Below are 26,870 nucleotides of genomic sequence, written 5' to 3' on the forward strand. Positions count from 1 at the left end.
TTGAATTGCCAAGTAACAATATCGTTCAGCCTAATTATTCTTATAAATCTAAAATGCCAGATACGGCATAGTAATTTGTAGAGAAAAGGAGAAATAGATACCTCGACCAGCGTACAATATCTTTTATCAAGCTTGGTTGTCATGTGAAGAGCCTCTGCATAGAAAGGAGAATTTCTCCAACAAATACAAGAGTGCGGCAGCCCAATTTCTTCTGAGCGTTTGGTGAGATCATGTCTCCTAGAAGTAGCAAACCAGGAAGCAGTTAAAGTATGTCTAAGACATCTAAGATCATAGCAAAGAGAGAGATTTGCCAACGTTTACCTGTTAATGGCATGAAGATATCTCATAACATTCCTACCTTTTCCTCTCATTTCCAAACTGTAGAAAAAAAATTGGATCATGTGAACAATCATTTAGTAACAACAAGACCTGTTCAAGTGAAATTATGACAAATAGCCAGCGGGTACTCACTCTTCTGCAAGCCTGAGCTATATGTCAGATTCAGGAACATTGCATCACCACGAACTTCCTGTTAAAATCAAGAAATATTATTGAAAATAAGTCGATAAGTGAAAGTGAAGAGATTTTGGGAAAGTAGAAGAATACCATACCTTACTGAAGTAGCGTTTTGTAAGCATTCCTTCAGCAAGTGGCACATTCCATAGAAATGAAGAGATGTGACATCACCCTAAAAACGCAACCTAAGCTTCAGGAATGCCATTCTCTCACTTCGTGGAAAAAAATTTGATAACAAGATCTGATAAAATACCTTGTTATAGCCCATTCAACCAGGAGGGTGTCCAGATAAAGGAGATGAAGAATCAAACCAAAGAACCGTTCCCTGGCACTTCGTCTATATTGAGCACAAAATTCTAGGTTAATTAATGTTAAAAACAACCCTGGAGCAAAACTTCCCCGATCCCAGTACGTACCGCAAAATAAAGTGAGAATGTAAGCACCAGCCAATGCACCCATGCACATAGCACGTGCCAAGCCTAGACAAAGGAGAAAGTATCCATCAGGAACTCACTCTATCTCTCAGAAAGGGAAGTTCAGTTAAGAGATTCAAATACTTCTATGCCTCTCCTAATGAGCATGAGTATCCAAGCACAGCAATGAAAACAACCACTGACAGAGGTTTCATGTCATTAGTTGAACAAAGCAACACGAAGTGAAGTAGCACCATAATTACCCAAAATAGTTGAGAATCTGAAGTATTTGATCCGCTAAATCATCGACAAGAAAGCACTGGATGATCATGAGAAATTGCTGCAGCTCAAACTGTAATATCTCTTAACAGAGTGCCAGAAAATAAACTTGTGAACAATAGTGCCCAGTAGCTTTAGAGTATTACATTATAACAGAACGCAGAAGGAAACAAATTCAAGATATCAGCAAAGGCTCTTTTGGTTAACCAATCACTGACCTCATGTCCCGGGGGCTTATGTGGTAAACACAGAAGTTATTGGAGCAGCAAAGAAGATGCTTCCGAGCAGAAGAATAATCCTTGGAAGCAAGTAGCATCTGAGAATTAAACAAGGAAAGAATGAGAGCTGAATTCCACTAGCCCCAGGGCTTGAGAAAATTTTAGAGCATTTCACATTGGCCAAGAAAAGGTTGTCAGCCTGTCACAACTAGATATGAGATAACGAAACAGACTGTTGGGTAAAGACAATGTGCAGAAGGAAGATGCATATCATTGTCCAGGTACAGCAGAATTCACGCAGGTGGCAAATAGAACAACTTTGCAGAAGATGACAAACCACCAAAGAAATGACTCTTACTGAACTGATCCGTTTCTTTTATTGCAGATCTAAAAAAAGCTGAATGACATGTTTCATAATTGCCTTAAATCTCAACAAAGGAAATACTTGACCAAAGCTACAGTCAAGCATAAAAAAAGAGTTGTAGAGGCTAGAGGAAGAGTACACAAACACCTCAAAATCACGAATTTACAATGACACCAAAATCCGAAGAAAATTGCACTTACAGTTCAGGGCTATATCTGGATAGGTTATGAGGGCTGGCTTGTCTTGCTCTCCGTAGACAATTACAGATACAGGACCACTGACCAGTGCGTATTAGATGTTCCTAAAACAAAAGTCAAAGAAATAGCTTTACCATGAAGCTATATTTTGACCAAAAAAACAAACGAAGCTATATCACAACCAAGTAAGAAAACCAAAAAAAAAAACAGCCATAATAGACTCATTTCCAGGAAATTCTTAAATTCAAGCTCTCTTCGAACAAGTCAGCCAATTCACCCAACAGGCCTCCTTTTCGGGGCACAGCTCCCCTCATTGAAGCAGCCAAGATTACGTAATTACAGAAACATGCAGGCACAAGATTCTCTCCGTCACGAACCCAAGATGCGAAAATTTGCAACTTCATCCGGAAATCATTGGAGGAACACCGCTCAATCTCCCCCACTTCCATTTCTCCATTCTTGCGTTCTGGTGAAATATTAACTCCCCTGTTCTAACTAGCCGAATTCCTAATGCCGTGAAATCCCGTTCTTCATCTTCATTAGAAAGCCCCGTCATCATTTGCGACCCAATGCCGTAACACCCTTCCAAATGCAGCCCAACAAAGAAACGCATTTCGACCCAATACCACAAAACCCATCCAAATGCAGCCAACAATAAACGGCTAAACGCAAGAAGCCGAAGAAAGAAAAACTGGGTGGGGGGCAAGGAGAAGAGAATGCAAGAGAGGGGAGGAGAGGCTAATGGAAACCCGGAACCTTCCCCACCGAGGGATCTTCTCTACGCAGACGAAGACGACGGAATCATCGAATTCACTAGCATGAAATATGCTCCTGTTCCAACTAATTCGAATTCTAATGCCATAAATCTATCTTTATCTTCATTCGACACGGCCCTTCATCAGCATTTCCGGGGCAATACCATAAAACCGTTCCAAATGCAGCCAACAAGAAACGCATGTTCGACCCAATACCACAAAACCCATCCAAATGCAGCCAACAACAGACGGCAGAAACGCAAGAACCCGAAAGAAAAAATGGGTGGGGGCAAGAAGAGAATGCAAGAGAGGGAGGGGAGGCTAATGGAAACCGAACCTTCCCACCGAGGGGGATCTTCTCTACGCAGACAGAAGACGATGGAATCATCAAATTCACTAGCATGAAATATTAACTCCCCTGTTCAACTAGCCAGGTTCTGTACCGTAAATCTACGCTCTTCATCTTCATTCGACACGGCCCTTCATCAGCATTTCCGAACCCAATACCATAAAACCCTTCCAAATGCAGCCAACAAAAAACGGATGTTCGACCCGATACCACAAAACCCATCCCAAATGCAGCCAACAACAGACGGCAAAGCGCAAGAACCCGAAAGAAAAACTGGGTGTAAATGCTACCGGCGAAACCGAACCTTCCCACCGAGGGGGGATCTTCTCTACGCAGACGAAGACGGAATCATCGAACCCGCGCATGGCCGAGAGGCTTCCCTGCACCTGCAAAGTCCCCCCCAAGAACCGGAATTCCTCTCTCCCTCCCGTGCTGCTGCTTCTTCCTCTTCAATGCATGGCCTTGCTTCGGGTTTTATACCCGACCTGAGAAGCCGCCCCCCATCTCTCTCTCTCTCTCTCTCTCTCTCTCTCTCTCTCGTTTCTCTCTCTTCCGTGTGACAGAGAAGGTGAGGTTGGTGAAGAAGGAAGCAAGCACGAACGAAGGATTTACTGAAAATAAACCTGTTTCACCACTGTCGAACCAACCCGGTCAAATCCAAGGGTCAAATTTACAGGTCAACATCATGACGTGGCCGTACCAGGATCTGCCAAAACGAGCAAAAATCAGAAAGAAAAAAAAAACAGAGTTTGCAGAAGAATATCACACATTCTCATTTTTCTTTAAAAATGTAAATCTATTCTTCTTCTTCTTGCCATAACAAAAAAACTCCTACCATAATAGAGACAAAATAAAATTTGAGATATTTATGTCACCTAAAAGAGGAATGTAATATTACAAATCAGGATTTCTAGGAATGTTATATCACCTATTCGTATCGAAAAATAGATGGGATGGCAATCCGTGCAGATCAAATTTAATTTTTGATATTTCGCGGCTTACACTTCTTGAAAATCTTTTCTTTTTTTTCTTTTATCGATACAATAACCTTTACAATTTAATTTTTGACGTTTCGCAGCTTTGGTGTGTCTTTTTGAGTTTTGTTCGACAACTGAAGCAACGAATCTGGGTTGCTTGCCCTTCTTTCTACTCATCAGCTAATAAAACATGACCCCCCTTTTTGCTGCTCTTTGAGTCTATCCATTCTGAAAACATCAACATCAATCATTTTCAAGATGCCATTACCATGCTGGGATAATTTGATCTTTCAAGACCCAAACATGATCTACTGCATGTGTTGTTCAATGTTCATGACAATGCAGGAGCCTGACAATAATTTGGACATTATATTTCCCAGGTTTCTATTTGTGTTGCCTGAAAGCCTCGCCAGTTACCACATATGCCACACTGATTGTTCTTCTGAAACGAAACATTATGAACACTCGCAATTTTCCAGAGACTGCAAAATTTTGTGAAAGGCGGCGAAAAACCGCTCGTACAACCTGCTAGATAATGTTAATTTGTAAAGAACTTCTAAATGCATTAGCATTGCTGCAGATGTAAATAACAGCGTCTTGTACAACATAGAGCTCTCGAATTTTACATTAGGACATGATACCATCCCAAGAACAAAAATGAAAAAATTTCGACTACCTATTGAGAGCTTGACTAGCTTTAACGTCACGTTCTACGCAGACGGACGACACTGAAGAACTACAAAACCTTTCCATATGATTTGGCGATATGAAGATCAGCATGTGCTTTACACACAGCGAAGTAAAACTTGAGCAACAACACTGAAACATATTCACCAGGTTGTTAGCTCCGGATTATCAATATCCAGACACACCTGGATCATACCAAAAATTCAGTCTGTCGCCACAGAAATAATTAGTAGGCATAGGTTATCAGCACATTTCATATTTCTTCCATATGGACTCACAGTTTACTCGTCATCATCTGAACTTGGATTATCAAAAGCATGCTGCCTGCGCCATCTCCACCAACCCCTTTGGACCTCTCTCCTGGCAAATCAGCATTCTCAGCAAGCTCATACTTAAGAAACTTGATCGTTTTCCTTCCCAGCCCTTTTTCTCTGTTTCCTCTTTTTTACCTTCATTTTCAGTCATCTCCATCACGTGTGCAGCTGCTATAAATGCTGCGCTCATTGGTTCATCTATGTCTTTACCCTCTCTCATCTCCATCTCCATCTCCATCTCCATCCACATCTTTCTCTTCCCCTTTATTATCAATGTAAAAGAACATCATCTTCCTGTTTCCTATCCTCCAACTCAAGACCGGTTTCTCATTTGCAACAGAAACATCAAAGACCAATTAGCCACTGACACTTCAACAAGCTATCATCAAAGAAACCTCAATCCTCGATCCTCAAGTTCAATAACCACTCTGGACCCGGAAAAAAAAAAAACAAATTTAAGGGCTCACACACAAGTGGCACTTCATGATACACCGAAAGAACATTTGATGGAAACACAACCATGTCAGAATTTTAGAGCTACTTACTTATGAGTGCTCTAGGTGATGACCCTGTACTGATCCACTTGCCTTAATTTCCACAATTGCTCTCCCTGCATCAGTTTCATTATTTGTGAAGGCAGAGCAGAACTAGAAGGCATTTATGTAAGAGATGGCAAGAGTTTGAATCCTTATGCTCCCTACAACATATCAAAACATGAGATGCCAAGAGGCTATTGCACCAAAATTCAAGGAGACACCATCAAAATATGGGTACCTGAAAAACTCTATGGCTTTGTAAGCAACGATCAGTCTTGTCATCAAAGATTCTTAACATGTTCAGTGGGCAAATCAGCTACTCTCTCATGACCGAGGAAGAAGTACTCCACCAGTATAGTCGCATCATATGGGACTTTCCTAAGTAAAAACGGGATCCTCTGACCCCTGGCCAAATGAGAACTGAAATCAGAAAGAGAATTTCTCAAGGAAAGAAAATATGGCTAGACTGCAGCTGGCTTCACATTATAGATATCACCTCAACACTAGACTTGGAATATCCTTATAAATGACCTCAATTTTTGAAGCTATAACAAAATATAATTATTCCTTCACGGTCGCTCACTATATACACACAGCATTATCAGCAAGTAAAGAAGCATGTGTCTCTAGCCAAAAATGACTTTCCGGCTTAGATCCAATAGACATCTTTGCATACTGATAATAAAATCGAATGAGATTTCTAGTAGAGAAACAATACCCACCAAAAAGGAGGCTACCAGGTAAAGTACTCTGGATAAGCATCCTAACGAGGAATCTCTGGTCAAGAATACAGCACTTGTTAGTTTGCAAGCAAATGATGAGAATTGAAAAGTGAAGGTAAAACTAAATGACAAGAAATGAGATCACTAACAACGAAATAATCCCTCGCACAAAACAAGGCACTGAGTCCTATCAGGTTCAAGGATTGACTTTGTTAGGAGGAGATGCTCACAAATTACATTTCCAATACACATTCTTTGTACTTGGGTAGAACTCAAGTGACCACCAAAACGACGACTCAACACCATGAAACCAGCCAAACAAGCACCTTGACAAATAGCCAGTAAACCCACATCTCAGACACAAACAAAGGCAACACTAACCAGGGAAGTAAGAGTTCAGCCGGTTATCGAAGCAACAGCCCAACTCCTCAACTCCTTCGCTCCAATTCCGACCTCGTAGCTCCTTTGACGCACGGAGTTTCAAACACATCTTCAACAAAAACGCCTCTGTTTGCTACCCCTGCCAAGTAATGAACACAACCTCCCTGTATAAGAGCTCTACTTATGTCATCTGTCAAGAGCAGAAAGAATCTCTCCGAGTTCTCCCCTTGACCCAACCAAACACAGACTAAATCCGCAATACCCGTGCTCGTCTCCGAACCGCCCCCTCGTAAGAACCCTCGCAACTGCAAGTGCTTAAATACCCAACAACCGCATCAACCAAGGATTGGACCTCTCTCACCCCCCTCCTGTCTCTCTTAGACGACAAGTCCCTCGCAAACAACTCGGAAACAATCCCATAGACCTCAAGCACATCACCGGCGCGAGCAGCAATACGCTCTTCCAGATGACTACAAGAAGAAGAAGCACGCCTTGATCAGCAGAAACGAGTCTTTCGCGGCCGCCGCGCGATCCAAAGACGTCGTCTCCTGCGCAACTGCGACCACCCGAGGTCAATGCGGCGTAGACAGATGGACTCGAGATGTGGGTCAGCTCTAGATTGCATCAATTGGTAGAATGCATCGACGAAAGAGGCGGTGTTGGGGTTTCCTGCGGATATCGGCCAAAAAGGTCCTCCATTGCCCGCTTCAGAACGAGATTGAAGCTTTCGCCGACGAAGAAGACCGGGTCTTGACAGTTCGAAGCCTCATTCTTTACTTTCCATGACGGAGGACTGACGATTGACGGAGAATTGCTTCTCCGACGATCAAATGGCAGCTCGAAGAAGGGAGAGAGAACCCTAAACCCTAAATCGGAAGGAGCTTGTCCGTCGTCTTGACAGTCGTGAATCCCCGCATCTGCTAGCCCGAAAAGCGGACCGCCTAACTGTTTTTCGGGCCAGTCCGAGCTATCGGAGGCTCAAACCAATCTGAGTTATTGGACGATTAGTAGGACTTGATTGCAACTTTTTAATTATCACAGAGTGCTAAATTGCACTTTCTCTCCATAACTTTTAAGATTTGTAGCGTGCTATTCGAACTTTTTGGTAGTGTTTAGAGACAAATGTTGGTAGTGATTTCGTGTGGCTAAGGAAGTACCAAGTCGGCTATACTAGAGACGTGCTGTCCCTTCCCGAGGATAAGTCGAGCACCGGGTCGATCTGGAGATCGTCCGGGCGATCAAGGGAAGAGCGAGGGACCCATCGATCTAATTCAAAAAAATCAAACGGGAACTGTCATAGAGACAGATGAATCCCGTACAAAGCATATTTTACGGAGAGACCGACTATAAAGTCAGGAAGTTACAAAGAGCTGTGGAAGTGCAGGAAGATTCACAGGAGAGTGACCTCAATTCACCAAGAATCAAGATCAACATGAAATGCTCTCTAGTCGCGAGCAAATCAGATCACCCATTTCTAAACATCTGAGGGTGACGCCTAGGGGAAGTTTTTAGCTGCCAGGATTTTGCAAATTCATAGTATCGTTGATACACCGGCTTGTAACATGCAGAAAAGAGCGGCGAACAGCAAAACGAGATATCAAGGAACTCCTCGGCATTTCCTCGAAAAGAGATTTGCTTTTCCTGTTTCAGAACATCAGGGCCTTCTTAAAGTAGGATGTAATTGAGAAAAATGACTTGGGACTTTCTCAATCCACGAGGCGTTCAGACCCGGCATGCATCAAAAACACGAACGCAGCTCGACTGACCTTATCTGGCTAAGTGCTGCAGTAGTTCCGAAAATGTTGAAGCACAGTGTCTAGTAACTAATAAGAGGAGCAGAGGCAGACAAAGAAGAGTTGCTCATCAAAAAAGCACTTTCTAAGCTTTAAGATAATGATTTGAAGCTCTCAAGAACTCCTGAATGTCGAGAAGAATAAATTGGTGATACAAACAAAGATGCCAATGTAGGAGTGAAAAATTAAATAAGCCCTCGGCAGGTGCCTCATCTTCAATACATTTGTGAACAGGCGCTGACACACGAACTTATAGCAATTGCAGGTTTGAAGTGCGGAAGAAGAAAAAGGACAGCCATAATCATTACCATATCATCGCATCTTATAGTATTGGATTCTGGAGCCGAGCAGCGTCTACCATTCAGCAAGTATTTGACCTTTATATCAACATCACGAGGATTCTTTCTTGTTTTTGGTGCCACGGTCATGCTCCCGACCAATGCCTCACCTTCACATATAGTCAGCACATCTTCCAAGTACAAGACTGTTTGCTTCCAATGCGTAGCCAGCGATCGAGCCCTGCCCATGGATGCAATGGATAAACAAGAGACTCCACAGAGCCACCTCAACATTTTATTACATCAATCATGCGGCCATTCATCGTGAAGCCACGTGAGTGCGCCCGATGACTTAGTAGAAAATCATAGGTATTAACTATCATATACATTTCCACTCCAAGGTGTTTTATGTAACTCTTTTTTCCCCATTGAATAAACAAAAGGCCTGAATAAAAACGTTCTTTTAAGTCATCTTGAGAAAAGAAGGAAATGCATCAAAGCTTAGAAGTCATTTAATTTAAACAAACCCAATCCCCTAAATCCAGGAAGCTAAAGAGATGCACTAGCCAACCAAGGAAAAAAGTACATACCGGTAGAAAGCCTGTCAACTTATGACATTGGTAAATGACACATCAAGAGTATGCCACCAGAGCATGGATGTAATCGTCGCGTTCTGCCACCAGCTTAAATGGAGCTGTAAAGAAGCATCTCCAGGACCCATCTTTGAAATATCCATTGTCTGGGAAAGGAAAGCAACCAATGTATGAAAAAAATATCTTGTTAACAGTGATGAGAAATGAATCGAGAGAAGAAATCCTACTATCTGATAACTGCTCAAGCCCATTGGGTCTTGGGCTGCAAGGCATCAATACTATAAATTCAATAACGTGCCAGGAATTCTCACCTTCGTAGCTGGCATTGTGTAACAAGTTGATTCTGGTCAACTGTGTCAGCTAAGAGGTTCCATCATGGCTTGCTTCTTGATGCAACTCATGTCAAACCCATACGTTGTTCCAAACTATAATTGCATAATAATGCCAAATCAGAAAAGCTTATAAAAGTAGAGATAGAGTAAGCTGTTGGACGGGAAAAAGACTTTTGCAAATTAAATTAAAAAGGTCCAATATTATTACAGTAATAGCAAGAAGCTAAACTCACATTCAATCTTGTCGTCTTTGTACTCAGCATCCTCTATGGCTGTTAAGAGTAGAGTGAAGCCTTATCAGGCTAGAACGACTCCACCATTGAAGCCTGTGAGGGAAGAAAGATGATGAGTGACAAATTGCGCATAGTCACGAACCCTTGGAAAGAGCTAATACAAACACAACATAGCAACTAAAGGCGAACTACTATAACAAAAGCCTAAGAATAACACAAAAACATGGCAAGTTGGCAACTGGAGGTATTCTGACTAAACAAAGGCATTAAAAAGGAAAATAAAGGCAAAATTCGCAAGGCCCTGCGGAAATTTCAGTAAACGAGAGAATACTAATTTATCATTTAAGACAAGTATGTAACACCATTAGGAAGTCAAGAATGAGCAGTGCATGCAACATTATGAATTTAATATTTTTTTTTTAATCAAAACAGACTTTTGTTCATTTTGGTTTGTTGCTGCACCTTTGAACTAAGAATGGTGAATATATTTTTTGTGAAAGAGCAAGTCACCTCCACTTCACCAACTTAAGCACAAACAGGAAAAAACACCCACGGCGGCAAAACATGCTTAGAAGTTATGAACGACCAACCATGATTTTAGCCTGTTGCATTTCCTCATTAATACAATAGACCTGCAATCTCTCAACAAATAGTTTGGCCAAAGGAAGAAAAGGGAAGTACCAAAATTTGCACAACAAATTTGATTAGGAGAATAACCCCTTGACACCTCATAGTGAATTTCTCATTACTTTAAAAAAAAAAAATAATTAGGGAAAATGCCCGGTTAGATGCTGAACTTGCTGGTATTTGAATCTCCATATTTCGCAGTTCACATGCAGTACTTTTCCAAGCAAAATCATACAACAAAACATACTAAAAATTTCTAGTCTCTGAAGAAACATTTGCATCAAAAAGCAAGACAATAACTTACAAGCCATTTGTCACGAGCACACAGGACAGTATTCAACATGTTCTCAAACAACGAGAAATATCCCATCCATTCGGAAATGATTATGTCAACTTTTGCGACAGGAAGATCAATTTCTTGACTTTCCCCCTTCAAAACCGTTCTCAACTGCAAATAATGAAACAAACATGAATAAAGAAGCAAAATTCAGTTGCAAGATACTACAAGAATCCAAAGATACAAGATCAGACAAATCAAGAGAAATCTTACCATTAGAAAAAGCCATTCGATTCCACAATCTCCTTTATCCGTGTCAGCCATTTGGGAGCCTCAATCTAAAAAAAAGTAAAACAACAACATTCATCAGGAACTTACACAGAGGGGCAACATTGAGATGAAATACAGCAGGGGCAGATTAGGGAAGACAAGGATCGAGAAGAATTTAAACACACCGCGTAAACATATTGCGCCCGGCTTTGGCACAAAATAAGGACAGTATTCCAGTCCCAGCTCCCACATCAAGAACTATCTTTGTTTTAAATAGAAACTTGTTTGGTAAATGACATTTGATATGTCTTCGTTCTTACTATATCCTTAAACATTTCCTGCAATGAAAGTATAGGCACAGTATGGTGTCATGAATATAGTCAAAAAGGACATGTTTAGCTCCTTATTGCTATAGAGATAGATCTTCGATCTACTAAGTCAATTAAACAATGAAAATGTAAAATTTGAGATCCCTTTTAGATGCCAGAAGGAGGCAAACGTTTAGGAATCAAAACAGGACTTCTTGGGTCTTGGCAAGGTTGATTACCACAAGGACAATGTCCTTGTTCCCAAAGTATGACACTTGCCTAGGATGACAATTCGAGGTCATGGTGAAGACCCAAAAGCAGAGCAGAAACATACAGAGGAGTTCAAAAATAGGTTGGTCTTCCCGAACAAAGACAAATATCCCACAGTACCAGACCACATCTCGTGTTTTTCGGAGAACTTTATGACATGCCGCCAAACCTTACGACCTCACTTTCTGACTGAGCAAGCAATCAAGCATCTACCAAAATTATCAAAACCAAGCCGCCCTGTTCGGACTCAGAACAGGCAATACCCAACACAACCATAACATAAAATTACTGCTTCCTACCATTGACATCACAATGCAGCTGTTACTAGAATGTTTTACATGCCCTATTTCTGAAATCTAACTTCCAAAACACTAGTCATTTGGCCAAAAACGCTAGAGCAATAGAATCGATGTAATTGTATAACGTCAAATAAAAACCAAACCACCGGTAGATAGCTTCCCAGTAAGTTAGACGTCATTCACAAAAAGTACTAGCAGCAAAACACATCAAAACCAAATATGGAACTGCTCCGAATTCATATGCAGCCCACTTACTTCATGAATGCCTGCAACAAAAAAAACACAGAAAAAGGAAAAACGTAAGCTTCTGCAACAAATGCTAATCTAATGGAGCAATAAACCAAAGACAGAAGAACGAAAGCAACCCAACTTTTACTCGAGGAAAACGAAACTTCCGTCTCACGGAACCAAAATCAAAACCCCAACAAAGCTCCAAGAACGACACTAACGGGACCAGAACCGTACCGAAATGGGAGTAAGAATCGAAGTAGTAATCGGCGCTGGTCTGATGGTCATCCCCATCATCGGGGAACGAGTCGTGGGCCTCGGAGGCGGAGGCGGAGGCGGAGGCGGAGGCGGAGCGGAGGCGTCGACCGTCATGTCGGCGACGGTGGTGGACTCGTCGGGGTCGCATGACCTCGTCGAGGTTGGAGCTCGCGGTGGCGTCTTCCTGGCCGCCGCCGCCGTCGCCGCCGTCCACCTCGCCCTCCTCGCCGTCGACCTTGAACCGGATCTTGGCTGGGCTGCTGCTGGTGCTGATTCAAGCTCTGGTCGTCGCCGGTGGTGGTGGTGGCGGCGGGGTGGTTCTGGCTCTTGCGACGGCCCATGGCGGAGGAGCGTGTGGAGGAGGGAGGGAAGGGGAAGGGGAGACGACTAGGGATTTAGGGAAGAAGCGAAAAGGAACGTTACGGCTTGCGAAGAGGGTTTATGGTGCTTGCCTTACATGAGCAGGTTCCTTTGTGGATCTAAATACTCATGAAATTATAAATTAAACAGTATATATATATATATGTATATATATATATATACATATATATCATACCGGGGATAAGTGCATTGAAAACCTTTAAACTCGTTGGTAATGTGTAATTGAATCTTAAAACTTATTGCGAAAGTTCAATCAAATACTAAAACTTTTTCAAATTGATTCAATTAAGTCATTAAGCGATTACACTTTTTGAATGTTTTAGGATTCTCGATTGCACATCCGTGATAAGTTTTAGGACTTGATTGCACTTTCGTAACAAGTTTTAAGATTTGATTACGATTTTTGAAAGTTTTGGAATTCAATTGCACTTTTTAGAAGTAATTAGTTTTATGACTTCTAATAAACTTATCATATGCATACATGTTACAAGTTCAAACTTTCTAGAAAAGGCAAGTATGGTTAATATTCCAAAAGTCAGATGATTAAACTAGAATATTAGTCAATAACCGCAAGCAACCCCTCTTTTAAAAAGTTTAGAAGATAGAACGAAAGTACGAAAGTGAAGAGAGTTAAAGATGGGGCCGGATAAAAGAAAATAGAGTATTGAAAAGTTGCCATCATCATTTGTCTAGAAAATATGATTTAGCATTGATATTATATCATAATCCATAACAACATTCTACATTTCTTTTTAAATATCTAAGGGTTGACATTCTATTTTACGTACCAATCCATTAAAGCGATCCCAAGACATTGGATTTGACATCAAAAAATCTTGTCCGTCGAATCAATTTTGAAATGTATCACCAAGTTCCTTTTATATTGGTGAACTTCTGATATTTAAAGTCACGGTGATAAATGCAATTGAGTCTTAAAACTTATCGCAGTGCAACTAGATCTCAAAATTTTCAAAAAGCGCAATCAAGTCCTTCCATTTTACTCCGTCCTAACTTGACACGAACGCTTACAAGTTTTGGATTTGATCCTACCAACTTGAAGTTTTAAAACTTTCATGACAAGTTTTAGGATCAGCTACTTGATTATCCTAAAGTCTCTTACTAACCATTCGGATGTTGAAAACTTACTACAACCAAGGATAGTTACTTAGAAATTTCTAACAAGATGTAATGCAGCAAAATACCTTATAGAATCGCGGATGGCAAATAAAGTACGTGAATCACACTTTTGTGTTCATAAAATAAGTTTCAGTGTTTTAAATTATCATTTGGTTCCCAATTTCTTTTTGCAAATGCAACAATTGTCCTACAGGTCATACGGTAGACAGGACCAAACAATTGAATGGGGCAGAGGCTGGTTCATATCTCGCATAGTTCCAGCAACAAAAGCAAGAGACAGTATCACTGTACTGGCTATTGCAAGCTCTGCAGACTTTAGTAGGGACAAAGAAACGCAACATCCGAGCCGGAGCAGTCATTTTACGTCTACAAGAGAAACAAATCCCTGTCTTAACAACAGAGCAAGCGTGCCTCATAAAGGTCGCTGCGCTAAACAAACAGTATGTCATCCAATTCATCTGCAGGACCATCGTAGCTCGGCATATATCCTCCCTTTATTCCCTTGAACTCGGAAGGCGCAAAGCCATGCCCGAGCACAGAGCGGACTAGCTTTTGAAAGTGTTCTCGCCGTTTCGAGGTGAATGGAGGATTTGCTACAAGGCCATGGTGCTCCTGACATCACGGCTTCAATCTCCCATGTTTGGCGAGGACGTTAGTCATGTTACACCTTGCAACCAGTTGCGGTAACAAGCTATAGAAAAGAAAATGAGAATGTAAGTTTTAAGTCAAAGCAAACGTAGAAAGACTAAAACAGTGCTTGCCAGCTGCTCTGATCTATGATCAGTCACTACATGCTGCACTTAGGATTTAGTCGTCACATTCTAATAGTCTGCTTATCATTCAGCTATTTGGACCCGACTTTTTAACATCGTAGTCATGCGTGAGACTGATCGGAAAGCATATAGAGGAGCAGTAGAAAACCTACAACTGGATTATCGATGGATAAAGGGATAACAGAGAGATGCAGCACGTTTCTATAGTATATCTACGAAGTAGATTAAATTTTCACATTCCAGATGAAGGGGAAGAAACCAATTGAAAAAGATAAACATTTGCCACTAAGAAAATTGGATAGCACAATGATATTCATATCGACTGTCAGCTGACGACTCCAATTGAAAGCAGCACTATGATGTAGAGTGTGTATATCAATAAGTATTTATCCATAGTCAAGGTATATAAAAGAGATTAGAAAATGTAGTACCACATCGCTTTCAATTCTCACTCCACCAAACGTTCTGAATCTTCCAATTACATCATGATTGAAGAACTTTGATTTGTTTGAGCTTTCGATTGCCGGATCCAATAAAGCATCAATAAAGTAGCATCCAGGCTCCACCGTTATCACCTGAATCAAGGTCCCATCGCTGATTATGCATAGATAATATGCTAACTAAACAAATAAAGCAAAACACCTTGTGAATTCAGTGCACTAAGAACAGAGAACATGTACTCTCAAGGTCTCATCGCCCCAATATTGTTCAACCAAATCGTGATGCTAAGACTTACAGCAGAGAGGACTAATACTAACCATTCCTTCCTGGAGTTCTCTGACTGTTCGCAATGAACTCAATCCAGGTTCTTTTGGTCTCTCCAATCCCTGGTGTTCATGGAGATTCTTAGGATCCCAATTGCCGAAGATCAGAACCAGCAAAGAAAATAAACAAGAAATTGACTGTTTTAAGTCTAAAGACCTGCAGGTAGCCGCCGGGATCATGAGTATCAATACCCAGCAGATGTCCCAGCCCATGGGGCATAAAAACTGCTCCCAAACGCTCAACCATCATATGATCCAGATCACTGAAATCAACAAAAAACAGACAAGCATTAGTTCATGGAGACAGGACTTGGGGAAGACAACATATCCTTGAGAAGCAGTTACCCAGATATGATGCTTCCTTCCCTCAATGACTGGAGAATAATCCTCTCTGCCAATCTGCAACCAGATGGAGCAAATGGAATTACATGACAGGTGCAAGCTTGGAGGGTAAGACACATACAGCGTAGGCTAGAATTTCTCAGCAGCAGTAGGTTACTCTAAGAAATTTATTACAATTTAATTAGACTTGTGATACTGCAATCAACCATCAACAATCACCAGCTGTCCCTTCACTTCAGAAGCAACAGCAAACACAGGGGACTGCATCTATGCTAGAATCAACACGATGAGCCTTGACTAAGAACTGTTAAACCTCTAAAGATGAAATTCAATAGCAAGAAAGAGCGGAGGGGAGTTGCTCTTCTCTGGAAATATAGCAAAGTCAAATTCCACAAAGCATAAAAATCTCAAGATAATCATTTAATAAGTTTGCCAAAGCATCCACTGAGAATACATTAAAGTCATAAAGCAACTTTATCACAGTAAACTATATCCAGATATAAAAAGAAAAAATTGCCGTTTAAAATAACTAAATTGCCACTGCCAATTTGTAGTTGGGGAAGTTCCACTCAGTATATATGAACAATGTGATGCTAGAACATAGAAGACTCTTTGTTTAAGCATCCCTGAGCGATAGAAGAAGAATTTTCTTGATAATTACTCAAATTCAAAAGCCATTTAGTAAAACTTTGCAAACTTTTGCCATCCACTCTTACTTGTGCATATCTACCCAGCTAACTCCAGGTTTCATAGCAGCAATCACCACATCATGTGCTTGAAGCACTGCCTGAGAAAACAATGAAAAGATCAAAACTTGATATGATCAGGCTTTAGAGACTGAAATAAACGTTTGATTAGCAAAAGTGGCCCACCATTCTCTCTACCCATACATCCAGACAACCCAGTTTATAGTTTCTACTGCAACTGCAGTTGCCTTTGTTCATAGCTAATTTCTACTGTAACTTCCAGTTGGCTTTGTTCATAGTCGATTTAAGGTAAACAACTTACATTGTATATTAGACTCTGATCACTTGTAAACTTGCCATTTACCTGCACAAATGAAGTTGATTGTAAGAGGGATAATTGTAGATCTGACCCAAAATAAGGCAATCGATCTTGTAAACTCCGCATCCTTCTAAAGCCAAGGAGATCTCTGTCGTCTCTACCAATAATTATCCACAACGACCACCTATTGACCGAAGAGATAGGATATACATTCATAAAACATGACTGAGACATTATGAAGTTTATGAAATGGCCAATAACTGCTTGTTTGAATCATGGAGAGCCTTTTTACTACGCCATCATAATGACATGGATCAGTGTAACAATAGCTTCAGGAATAAGCAGGCCTTAACCATGAAAAAAGGTACTTGACATTTTATTTTATTTTTTTTGCTTTTTACCTTGTCCATGATAAGTCATCAAACTTTCTTTCCCTTCGAATAAAATTGGGTAAATCCATGGCAGAATGTAAATATAAGTTCAAGGAAAACAGAAAACCAGAAATAAACTGCAAAGAATAAATTGCAATCCGATAGAGAGAAATATTAGGAGAATCAAGATCCCCTGTCAACCCGACAAAAGCACGAGAACCAGAAACTCACTGGGAATGAACAGGTAATATCAGATCCATAAAATTGATATTCAGCTCCCATATCAAACAATGCCATATCCCCATCCTCCAAAGTCTGCAAATAAATCCACAATTAGTAGAATTTACCAGCTTTATTTAGCTTCACGAATCTCATAATAAAATTAAATAAAAGCCATTTATTTATCTGTCATGAATCTGATAATAAAAATCAAACAAAAGCTGAAAGGGAAAAAATTGGACATGTCCTGTGGGTCAGACCAAATTGGCCACATTGACTTTTGTTTAATTACGACAATAGACAGTCTAAGCTTTAAGCTAAATCAGTTTCATGATCAAGACTTAGCTTAAAATTCTGATTAGTAGCAGTATCCCAGACTAAGTGCAGTTATATGGGCAGATTTACATCTGGAAGCACTGATGAGTTTCATGTAATGGCAACAAAATCAAGATTCCAACATATTGGCAAGTTTTCTACAAAAATTTATAGACTTGGTCCACCACGCATAAATCAGCTGCAGAATGAATTTATGCTTCTTACTCATCTTTTTCCTTTCCCAAAAGCCAAGTGTACGCAAGAGGTCCATATATATATATCAAGAAATCATGATAGCCTAAACACAAAAGCATGTGCATTCGCATGAATGCATGCTACTTTACACAAGCAAACATCCTCTGCCTAGAGCAATGCCCACTTTAGGTTAGGCATTTTACCCCAAGAAATGAAAATTAACAATTTCAGGAGATGGAGGCTTGAAACTTACCCGGTCATTTGGAGCAGCTGCATGCCCATAGTGGAGAACAGCACTAAAATACATGGAAGAAATTATTGTTACTTCATACTGGCAATATCATAAGCAGTCTAATCACAGAGAAAAAGGAAATGCAACCTTCCGCTATTTCAGACAAAAAAAATACTAATCTGTTGCTCGAGTTATACTCTCTCTATTCCAGAGACGCGGACCATCAAAATATCAGTAGTATGCCAAAGAGAGATTGAGGAATCGCAGTAAATCACAAGTTGAAACAAAGTCAGCATTTCTTGCAAATATACTTCATAATCAAATGAGCCACTCACACTGTAGAACATTCTGTATTCAAAGAGACAAAACGGTTCAACACAGGAAAATTCATGGAAAGAACTTTTATCTATTGAATAATTCTCTGCATATTCAGTAACTGAAATAATTTATCAATATAGGAATGTAAGTCCTATAATTGTGAAAAATCAATTCCACAAATGCAGTGAGCAAACCAATCAACTCAAGTCAGCACTACTTACGTGCCAATAACACATTCTCCTTCAAAGATTCTATAACTGTTTTAACTTGTTCAAGATCATAGTGGAGCTCTCATATTTTCAAGATACCAATGGATTTTAAATGCTTACTATGTCTTCCATACAATCATCTTTACCCATAAGAACTCTCTATTATATCCGCCCTGGGGTTTTGTTGCGTTGGGGGAGGGATAGGGGGAGGGAGAGACAGTTCTCTCTTATTTATTGTCCCCTGTAAATGAGTTAAACTAGTTGAACAAAGTCCACTTAGCCCATCCAATGGGCCAGAAGGTCCAGAACATATGAACCCAATTCCTTACAGCACGTCTTTCAAAGTTCTCTTCCTATAATTGTTGCGGAAATTCCTTCAAGGAATTTGAGGTTCTGCTCTTACACCAGATCTTTCATATGCACATGCCAGAAGAACAAAACTGACTTTTTGTATCCTAAATCTCACCTATTTCCACCAGTGGCACAAATACACGTGTATGAGCAGTGGCGGCACCCACCATACATATATGTGTGATGAAGAAACATGCTTTCTAATTGGTACTCTTTCATGCCAACCCTAATCTTCCTCCATTACCTGAACAAAAGAACAACAGACACAATTAAGTCTGCAAAAGAAACAGCACAATAGACTAAATGAATAATGACTCAACAAGCTAATGATAGGAGAGAATGCTCCATAAAACTCAAATAAAGAAGAAACAGATTATTGCATTTCCAACCTTGACGTTTGACTAGATAGCGTTTGTGATCGAAAGTTGCTCCCAAAATTGTGATAATGCCAGACAGGTCAAATTTTTTTGAAGGCAGACATCAACATCTTCCCCAAAAAACCAATAAAAGAACCATGACTTACTTTTTTTTGTTCTGTAATATTTATATTTTACAAATTCTTCATTATGCTGACATGGAAAGAAATATACAACATATTGACAATAGCTCCTCTACTTATATTTGGCTAGATAAGTAGTCGGCACTGTTCAAGAGAACATCTCTACAGGACGCATTTAAATAGATTGCTATACATCCAAAAACAGATAGATTTCGGATAGAATCAATTTTGTAACAATGTCAACCAACTGAATTATCCCATCATCATACTTCATAAATGAATTTCCCCAAGAGGTCTCAAGTGCATACATCTCTTTAGATATATACATGTTCTTTCTTGGCCAATAAATGTACAAATGTAAAAGTCCACTAAATTGTCAGTAGTAATTTGATCATACAAAATGTTGGACCAAAATAGGTGAAAGAAAGTAAGTGACAGTAAAGCTCAATCAAAACAAGCAAAAACAGAGTTTCTTAAGTATTGTTTTTTCCTCCCCTCAATCCACTGCAGTAGATTGGCGATAACTTATAATATGCCCAAATGTTCATCGACTATAAATGTATACTTTCATATACTCATCCAAAAGAGGAATTATTCTAGGATGATTAGAGGATTTCATGATCATATTGTTTGACAAACAATTACCTCAACATGAGCTTCGGAGCTTATATCATTGGCAAACTGAATTACAGCAAGCTCCAAATCAGACTTTGTAACACGACATTCAGTCAATATAGGATGTAGCGTAGTCAAGTCCGTCGCGAAGTTTTCCACTCCCTATCAAGAAGTCAAAGGAATGTCCAAAAGTTGACAAATCAATGAAATTGGAACTGAGAAAGACTTAGAACAATGCTATGCAAAGACTAGGACCATCATTATGCTACCAGACATAATAAATGCAATTGTAACTGGAAACTAGTTTCGGAGAAGCAAAGAAAACAGAAGAAGAAATAACCTCGAACTCAGCTGGTTTTGCATAATTGTTACTATCAGTGTTAAGCCCATGCAAGAGAAACAATAAAGGTTTTCCCTGTCCTTGGAACTGCTCATGGAGAACTTTTACAATATCATCAGTATAAAACACCTCGTTGACCATGTATTTTTCCTACAGAGCAGAAACTGTAAGCCATTAGCCAAATCATTCCTGATTCACATGGACAAGTGGACTAGCAGATAAGGCAGTCACCTCGAAGAATGACAAAGGCTTTATTTCTCCCAGCCATACAGCATACTCTGAGGGTAGCCTAGGAGCAAAAAGCAGAGAGTTTCCACTCATAATATCCTTCAAAAGAATTTGTAATTAACATCAAACTCAAAGTCTTTATAAGTCATTCTTCTCCAGCAGCACATCCAAACAACTATCAATTCTGATGTTCCACCGGCTAAGAACATGGACCATGCGAAGACAAGCATGCAGACAACGAAGAATTGTGCTCATAGCAGAAATCGGTACTTTAAAGAAGTGAGCAAGCACCACCAAACCAAAAAAAGCTTGAAAATGAAAAAACAGAAGATACACAGCAAATATCTGTAGAAACAAAGGAATAACAGATGAAAATAGAACAATTATAGAAAACAGTAATGATGAAGGATCATGCATCAGAAATAGTTAAACAAGGCCAATCATCACATTTTGAACTAAATCAAATTGCTCTTCAATGTATTGCTGCTAAAGCAAGACAGTGGTGTAATGAATTGATCACCAACATGACTATATATATAACTCAACCACTAATGAGTGTCTTCCAGACTAGCAAGATTATGAATCATCTCAATTCTTACAGAAATCAGAATCAAAGCTCTCATCTTATGAACAGATTGGACGAAAAGGACCCCATGAGTTATGGAGCCCAAACTTCATTCTCGAGAGTCGAGAAATCGATAAGTAATCATACTAGTAAGTATTCCAAAGGTAAAGCAATTGTCATTGATCCATGTTGCATTCATGATCATAATTAAATAAATAAAGACCAGCTGTCATGAGGTTGCGTTCGACTCACCAAAACAAGGTGGTAAAACCCTGTAAGCCATGACAAATGCGTGCCTGGTGATATTTGTACATAGAATAAGAGAACAACAATCGAGCCCTTTTCCACCTATTGATGTTGGCTACAACAACCCTAGACGTCATTATACCCTATCAACAGCAAATTCCGAGTCAAGGTCCTATTTAAAGTTCTCCAATCCTTCTAACTCGTACTCCGTCAATAAATTACATCTACTTGCGAAATACCTAACGGCCATTAGTTTATATGTCCAAACCTCTCATACACGCACGCACCGGAGATTTGCTGGAACAAGTCAATCGGCGTTTATGAGTTCTCCAACAAGCGCAACAGAAAAGGAACAGGTGGCATTTTCACATTCGCAATTAGGTACATCGTAGCATTGTCAATCGACATAACTACATCCTACAGAACTGCAAGCACCTTGACAGTGTATGATTCATTTGCGAGCTAGAAAGCAATTGACAGGGCAACAACAGAAACAGATAACACAATTTCCATCCCATCTACAGAAAAGGAAAAGGGTTGTTAAAAAAAATCAGGGAACTCACAATGGCTCCAAAAAATCCAGGCTCTGTTACTCCAAATAAATAAGCAAAATAACTCTCCTGCCTGAAAAATCAATTCAGCCACCAGTCAGGTTAAACAATCATGATCCAAAACATCAAACGCTGCGGTGTTTAGCGAACCCGAAAGACCATTTCTAATCAAACCTGGAGAACAGTAAGATGACAGACACAAACTTAAGCGATGAATCGCAAATGATTGAGAAAAAAGTAATCTTTGCCAAATAATTTTCGACGGCGAATAATTTACCTCCTAAGCGAACCAAATTGCACTCACAATCACGCACCTGAACAGCTCGGTGTGATCGGTGTCGTGGCGCGTTTGCTCCTCCCCTCCCTTCCCACGAGCGGATGAAGCGCAACACAAGAGAGAGGCCCGAAATCAAACCGAGATTACACCCAATAAAAAAAAAAAACAGAGCATTGCAGATATTGGAGAATCGGTATGCGCGCGGGGGACTCGACGGTCGATACCTGAAGGAAGACGAAGCCGTGGAGAGGACGGCCGGAGTCGCCGAGGCTCCGGCGGAGCGACTCCAGGAGCTTGCCGCGGTTCCGCGCGTGGAGCTCCATCGGAACCGGAGGCGGCGACAGGGAGGACGGCGAGGATGGCGCCGGCGCGGCGGCGGGCGCCATGGGAGCGAGCGGAGCGGCTTTCCCTCTCGATCGGAGCCTGGACGCGAAAACGGCCGCACCGGAGAGAGAGAGAGAGACAGAGAGACGGTTGCCCCCCGTGAACAAAATGTGGCCGGAAAATATTAATAGACGAAGAGGGAAATTTATAGACAGGACGCGACATTTTTGGATAAGTGACAACGTTAGAGGATTCGATACCTTTGACTTTTCACTATATGAGAGCATAGGAATCGGGAATCATTAGCGGAACGAAAAGGTGCGTATCTATCTAAGCAATAAAGTGTTTCTTTTAAATAGACATGTCAAATGGGTGGGTCGGGTCCGGGTCATAAATGATCACCCTGATCTTCAACGGTGTTGGTTTATGATCGTTATCTTGTGATCCAATTTTTGGCCCATCCGACCGGACCAATACCCAACCCATACCCGATCAAACCCATATTGCTAAAACACTTCCATATTTAGTTAAATATAGGAAAATTCATACCCGAGCTGAAATGAGAGTGCGGAGTGAGTGAGTGCAAGATTGAGTGAGGGCAAGAGAGATGTGTTGAGTTTAAATCAGTTGTAAACTCATTTATGATCCATTTACAACCCATTTACGACCCATTTAACACCAATATAAGACTTCTACTTATTTATGATCCATTTACTAAATATAACTAACCCATTTATGACCCATTTACTAATATATGGGTTAAGAAATGGGTTTATGACCCATTTTGACAAGTCTACTTTTAAGGTAGGAATCCATCTTATTGCTAAAAATCACGGTTCAGTCACGACGTTCAGTCACGCCTTGTAAGTTCCGGATAAACTATTTCCCGATACAATTTATTTTGGATTTGTTAAAATTCCGTGTATCGATTCTCGAATACCTACTACAGTAGAATACCCATTCAGTATTTCTTCTGAAATTCTGCACGATTCCTTCAACCTCCTCAAGCCCGATCGCTCAATTATAGCACTCATCAGATGCATTTTTCTCCGGCTCGGGCTTAAATATTTAATAGTATGGTTAATACCACGAAAAACCCCAAACTGGTATACCTGTGACAAAATTACTCAAAACTAATTTTTTTATCATAAAAAACCCCAAACTGGTACATCTGTGATAATTTTACCTTTCGTTAGTTTCTATTAAAATTTACTGTCAGATTACTAAATTAAATGGCATGTGGCAGTTGACAGATATACCAGTTTGGGGTTTTACCTTCATTTGTCACAAGTATACTAGTTTGTGATTTTTTTTTTGTATTAATCAAATTTAACAAAAGGTAAATTTATCACACATGTACCAGTTTTAGATTTTTGGTGATAAAGTTTAGGGTTTTTGGTGGTTAAAACATTAATTTTGGACAAGTTTGTCACAGGTTTACCGATTTAAGGTTTTTTGTGGTATTAACACTTAATAGTACGGGCGCCGCATGGGTGACTTAACCGGTGGCACATGTGTGGTGCTAGCAGTAGAGCGCCCTGGGGTTACTCCCGAGGTGTCGGCCGTGCGCAGGGTTCCACTGGGTTACAAAAAAAAAAAAACACTTAATAGTATTATTCATTTATAGTAATTGTAGTAAATAAATATGAAAAATGTTAGAGGTTTCGACGGCGCACTCTAAGCGAGGAACCTTGACTTTTCACTGTATAAGAGCATAACATAAAGTAAAGAGGAACCGGGAATCATTAACGGAATGAAAAAGTGCGTACCTATATAACCAACAAAGTTAGGTTACGAACGTTTCTTCAAAAGCCAGGAATCCATCTAATTGCTAAAATCACGGTTCGGTTAGGCCTTGCAAGTTAGAGAGGATCAATAAGTAACAGGATTCGATAGCGCACTCCAAGTGAGGCATCGTGACTTTTCACTATTTAAGAGCATATGGTAAAAGCAAAGAGGGGTCGGGAATCATTAGCAAAATGAAGAGTACCTATCCAAGCAACAAATTTAGGTTATGAATGTTTCTTTAAGCCAAGAATCCATCTAATCGCTAAAACCACAATTCAGTTACGTTTTGCAAATTCCGTATAAATTATTTCTCGATACAGCTTCTTTCAAAATTTATAAAAAAAAAAGAAGAAGATAAATGCGCATGAGAAGGAACAAAGTGACCACGTTAGAGGATTTGATAGCGCACCCGAAGCTCGACTTTTCGCTATAAGAACATAACGTAAAGCTAAGAGGGACCGGGGAATCATTAAATGAATGAAAAATGCTCACTATCGGAGCAGCAAAAGTCAAATTAAAAAAATTTCTTTTAGCGAGAAATCTAGCTAATCGCTGCAATCACGTGTTGTGAGTTTCAAATAGATTACTTCTCGATGCAATTTCTTTTAAATTTATTAAAATTTCATGTACCGATTCTCAAATACTTGCTATTGGACACGTTTTTCCCCCGGCCCGGCTCAAAATTTCATGTCGGGACAGGTAGCATGGAAACTCGACCCGTCCCATTGACACCCCTAGGGATTGTTAGAACCTAGCTTTGGACTTTTGTTTTTTTTCCTAAACACTCTAGAATCTTGTCGGCCATCACTTCTACGATAAAGATGTATTGGGTACACCCGGATCATGCGAACCCAGCTTACATCACTGGTTAGATCAAGTGGGTTCCATTTGGGGCCCACTTCTTTCAACTGTACATATGAAATAGGCACGCATGCACAAGGTGCATCTGAGATTCTTTACAAAACTCAATGTGCGCTAAAAGTACGAGATATGGTGACTATTTTGTGCCGTATCGGTGCCTATTATGTGCCGTATCCGTGCTTTCTTTGTGCCGTTCGCCCAGCCCACTCCGAGCGGTCGCCGGTGGCCGGCCACTACGCCGGTGAAGAGAAAAGTAAAACCCAGAAAGAAAAAAAAAAACCAGGAAAAGGAAAGAAGAAAGAAAAATAAAATAATTTAAAATCAGAAAAGTCTTTTGACGAAAATGCCCTTGAGGCGGGAACTAATGACAACTCATTGGTTGAGCTTACCTTTACAAAGAGTCTGAGAGTCCTTTTTAGGCGATACCGCACAACAATTGTCATCAACAATTAGCGCGAAATTTTATATCTTACGTAAACTTAATCCTGAACTTTTTATCAAGCAAATGTCAGGAATTAGCTGTGATAGTTTCTTTAATTCTAGAGATGCTTGAGCTTAGGAATACATAGTTCTGGATCAAATTATTTATGCTTATTTATATTTTTTTATTATGACGTTAAAAGGGATAAAATGTGTAAATTTCTTAAAGATTATTTTAGGTATTTATCTTAATATTCTTTATAATTCAGATCTATCTATCACCTGAAACTTTTTATGCATTTATGTTGTTTCTGCTTTCAGTATGTTGACTGGGATTCTAGAAAGGACACACTTCTACCATCGTAACATTTCACCTCAGGGGTGTCATCTTTTGAAAGTAAGTTTCTTGGCTGTGTCATGTATGTATACCATAAGACTTGATTCTTATTTTTAGGTTATATCAGCAATGGCTCTCTTTTCCCAAATAAGCTGTGGAAACGACTTTTCCGTAGTAGAGGATTAGTGCATCACTTTAGTCAATTTTTTTTTCATCTTTTCGAATTCACACCGTATATTGCAGTTGTCAGCATGCATCCTGCACATAGAATAAATTTGAGTCCAATTCAAGAGATATAGCAAATGGGTGATCTGTTAATTGAAAATATTTTAAATGGCATCGGTTGGTGCAATTTGGCAGAACGCCGACCTGCACCTTCATCACTGTGTAATATTGTTGCTTGGCTCTTGCTGCATTGAACTTGTCTAACACCGGCTTGGTCATCTGATTTATTAATCCTGATATGATCGAATCATTTAGAGAGGAAAAATGAAAAAAAAACTTTGTGCTTTGGAGTGGTTGGCTGTTGGATAGGAGCTGGATACTCCCATTAATGTTTTTGCAAAAGGCACTAGGAGACTCCATTTTCCTGGAAATTGTTTCCTGGAATTAATCATAGAGTTTTCCCCAAAATAAATACACCAAAAAATAAACACACCCCAGTTCCATTAAAATCCTCAGTTCTTCACTCACTCACTCTCTCTCTCTCAGCCATGGCCTCCCTGCTGCTTGT

At 40.0% G+C, this 26,870-nt stretch overlaps 1 protein-coding gene and 1 pseudogene across 1 annotated transcript; both read right to left on the bottom strand.

Moving 5' to 3' along the window:
• Window positions 1–8,813: 8,813 nt before the first annotated feature.
• Window positions 8,814–12,622, bottom strand: LOC115684585 (probable protein arginine N-methyltransferase 1). Its single transcript, XM_056307748.1, is given in 15 exon segments — window positions 8,814–8,845; window positions 8,848–9,021; window positions 9,369–9,488; window positions 9,491–9,520; window positions 9,685–9,736; window positions 9,738–9,786; window positions 9,788–9,797; window positions 9,938–10,030; window positions 10,865–11,022; window positions 11,127–11,179; window positions 11,297–11,313; window positions 11,316–11,401; window positions 11,403–11,449; window positions 12,244–12,254; window positions 12,454–12,622. Coding segments are annotated over 15 exon segments (1,101 nt in total).
• A 2,022-nt stretch (window positions 12,623–14,644) lies between these two features.
• On the bottom strand, window positions 14,645–23,032 carry LOC130137045 (uncharacterized; annotated as a pseudogene).
• Window positions 23,033–26,870: the final 3,838 nt, after the last annotated feature.

The sequence above is a fragment of the Syzygium oleosum genome, unplaced genomic scaffold (genome assembly GCF_021117445.2).
Source record: "Syzygium oleosum isolate NSW1041296 unplaced genomic scaffold, Sole_v2.1 Sole_v2.59, whole genome shotgun sequence".
Taxonomy (NCBI): Eukaryota; Viridiplantae; Streptophyta; class Magnoliopsida; order Myrtales; family Myrtaceae; genus Syzygium; species Syzygium oleosum.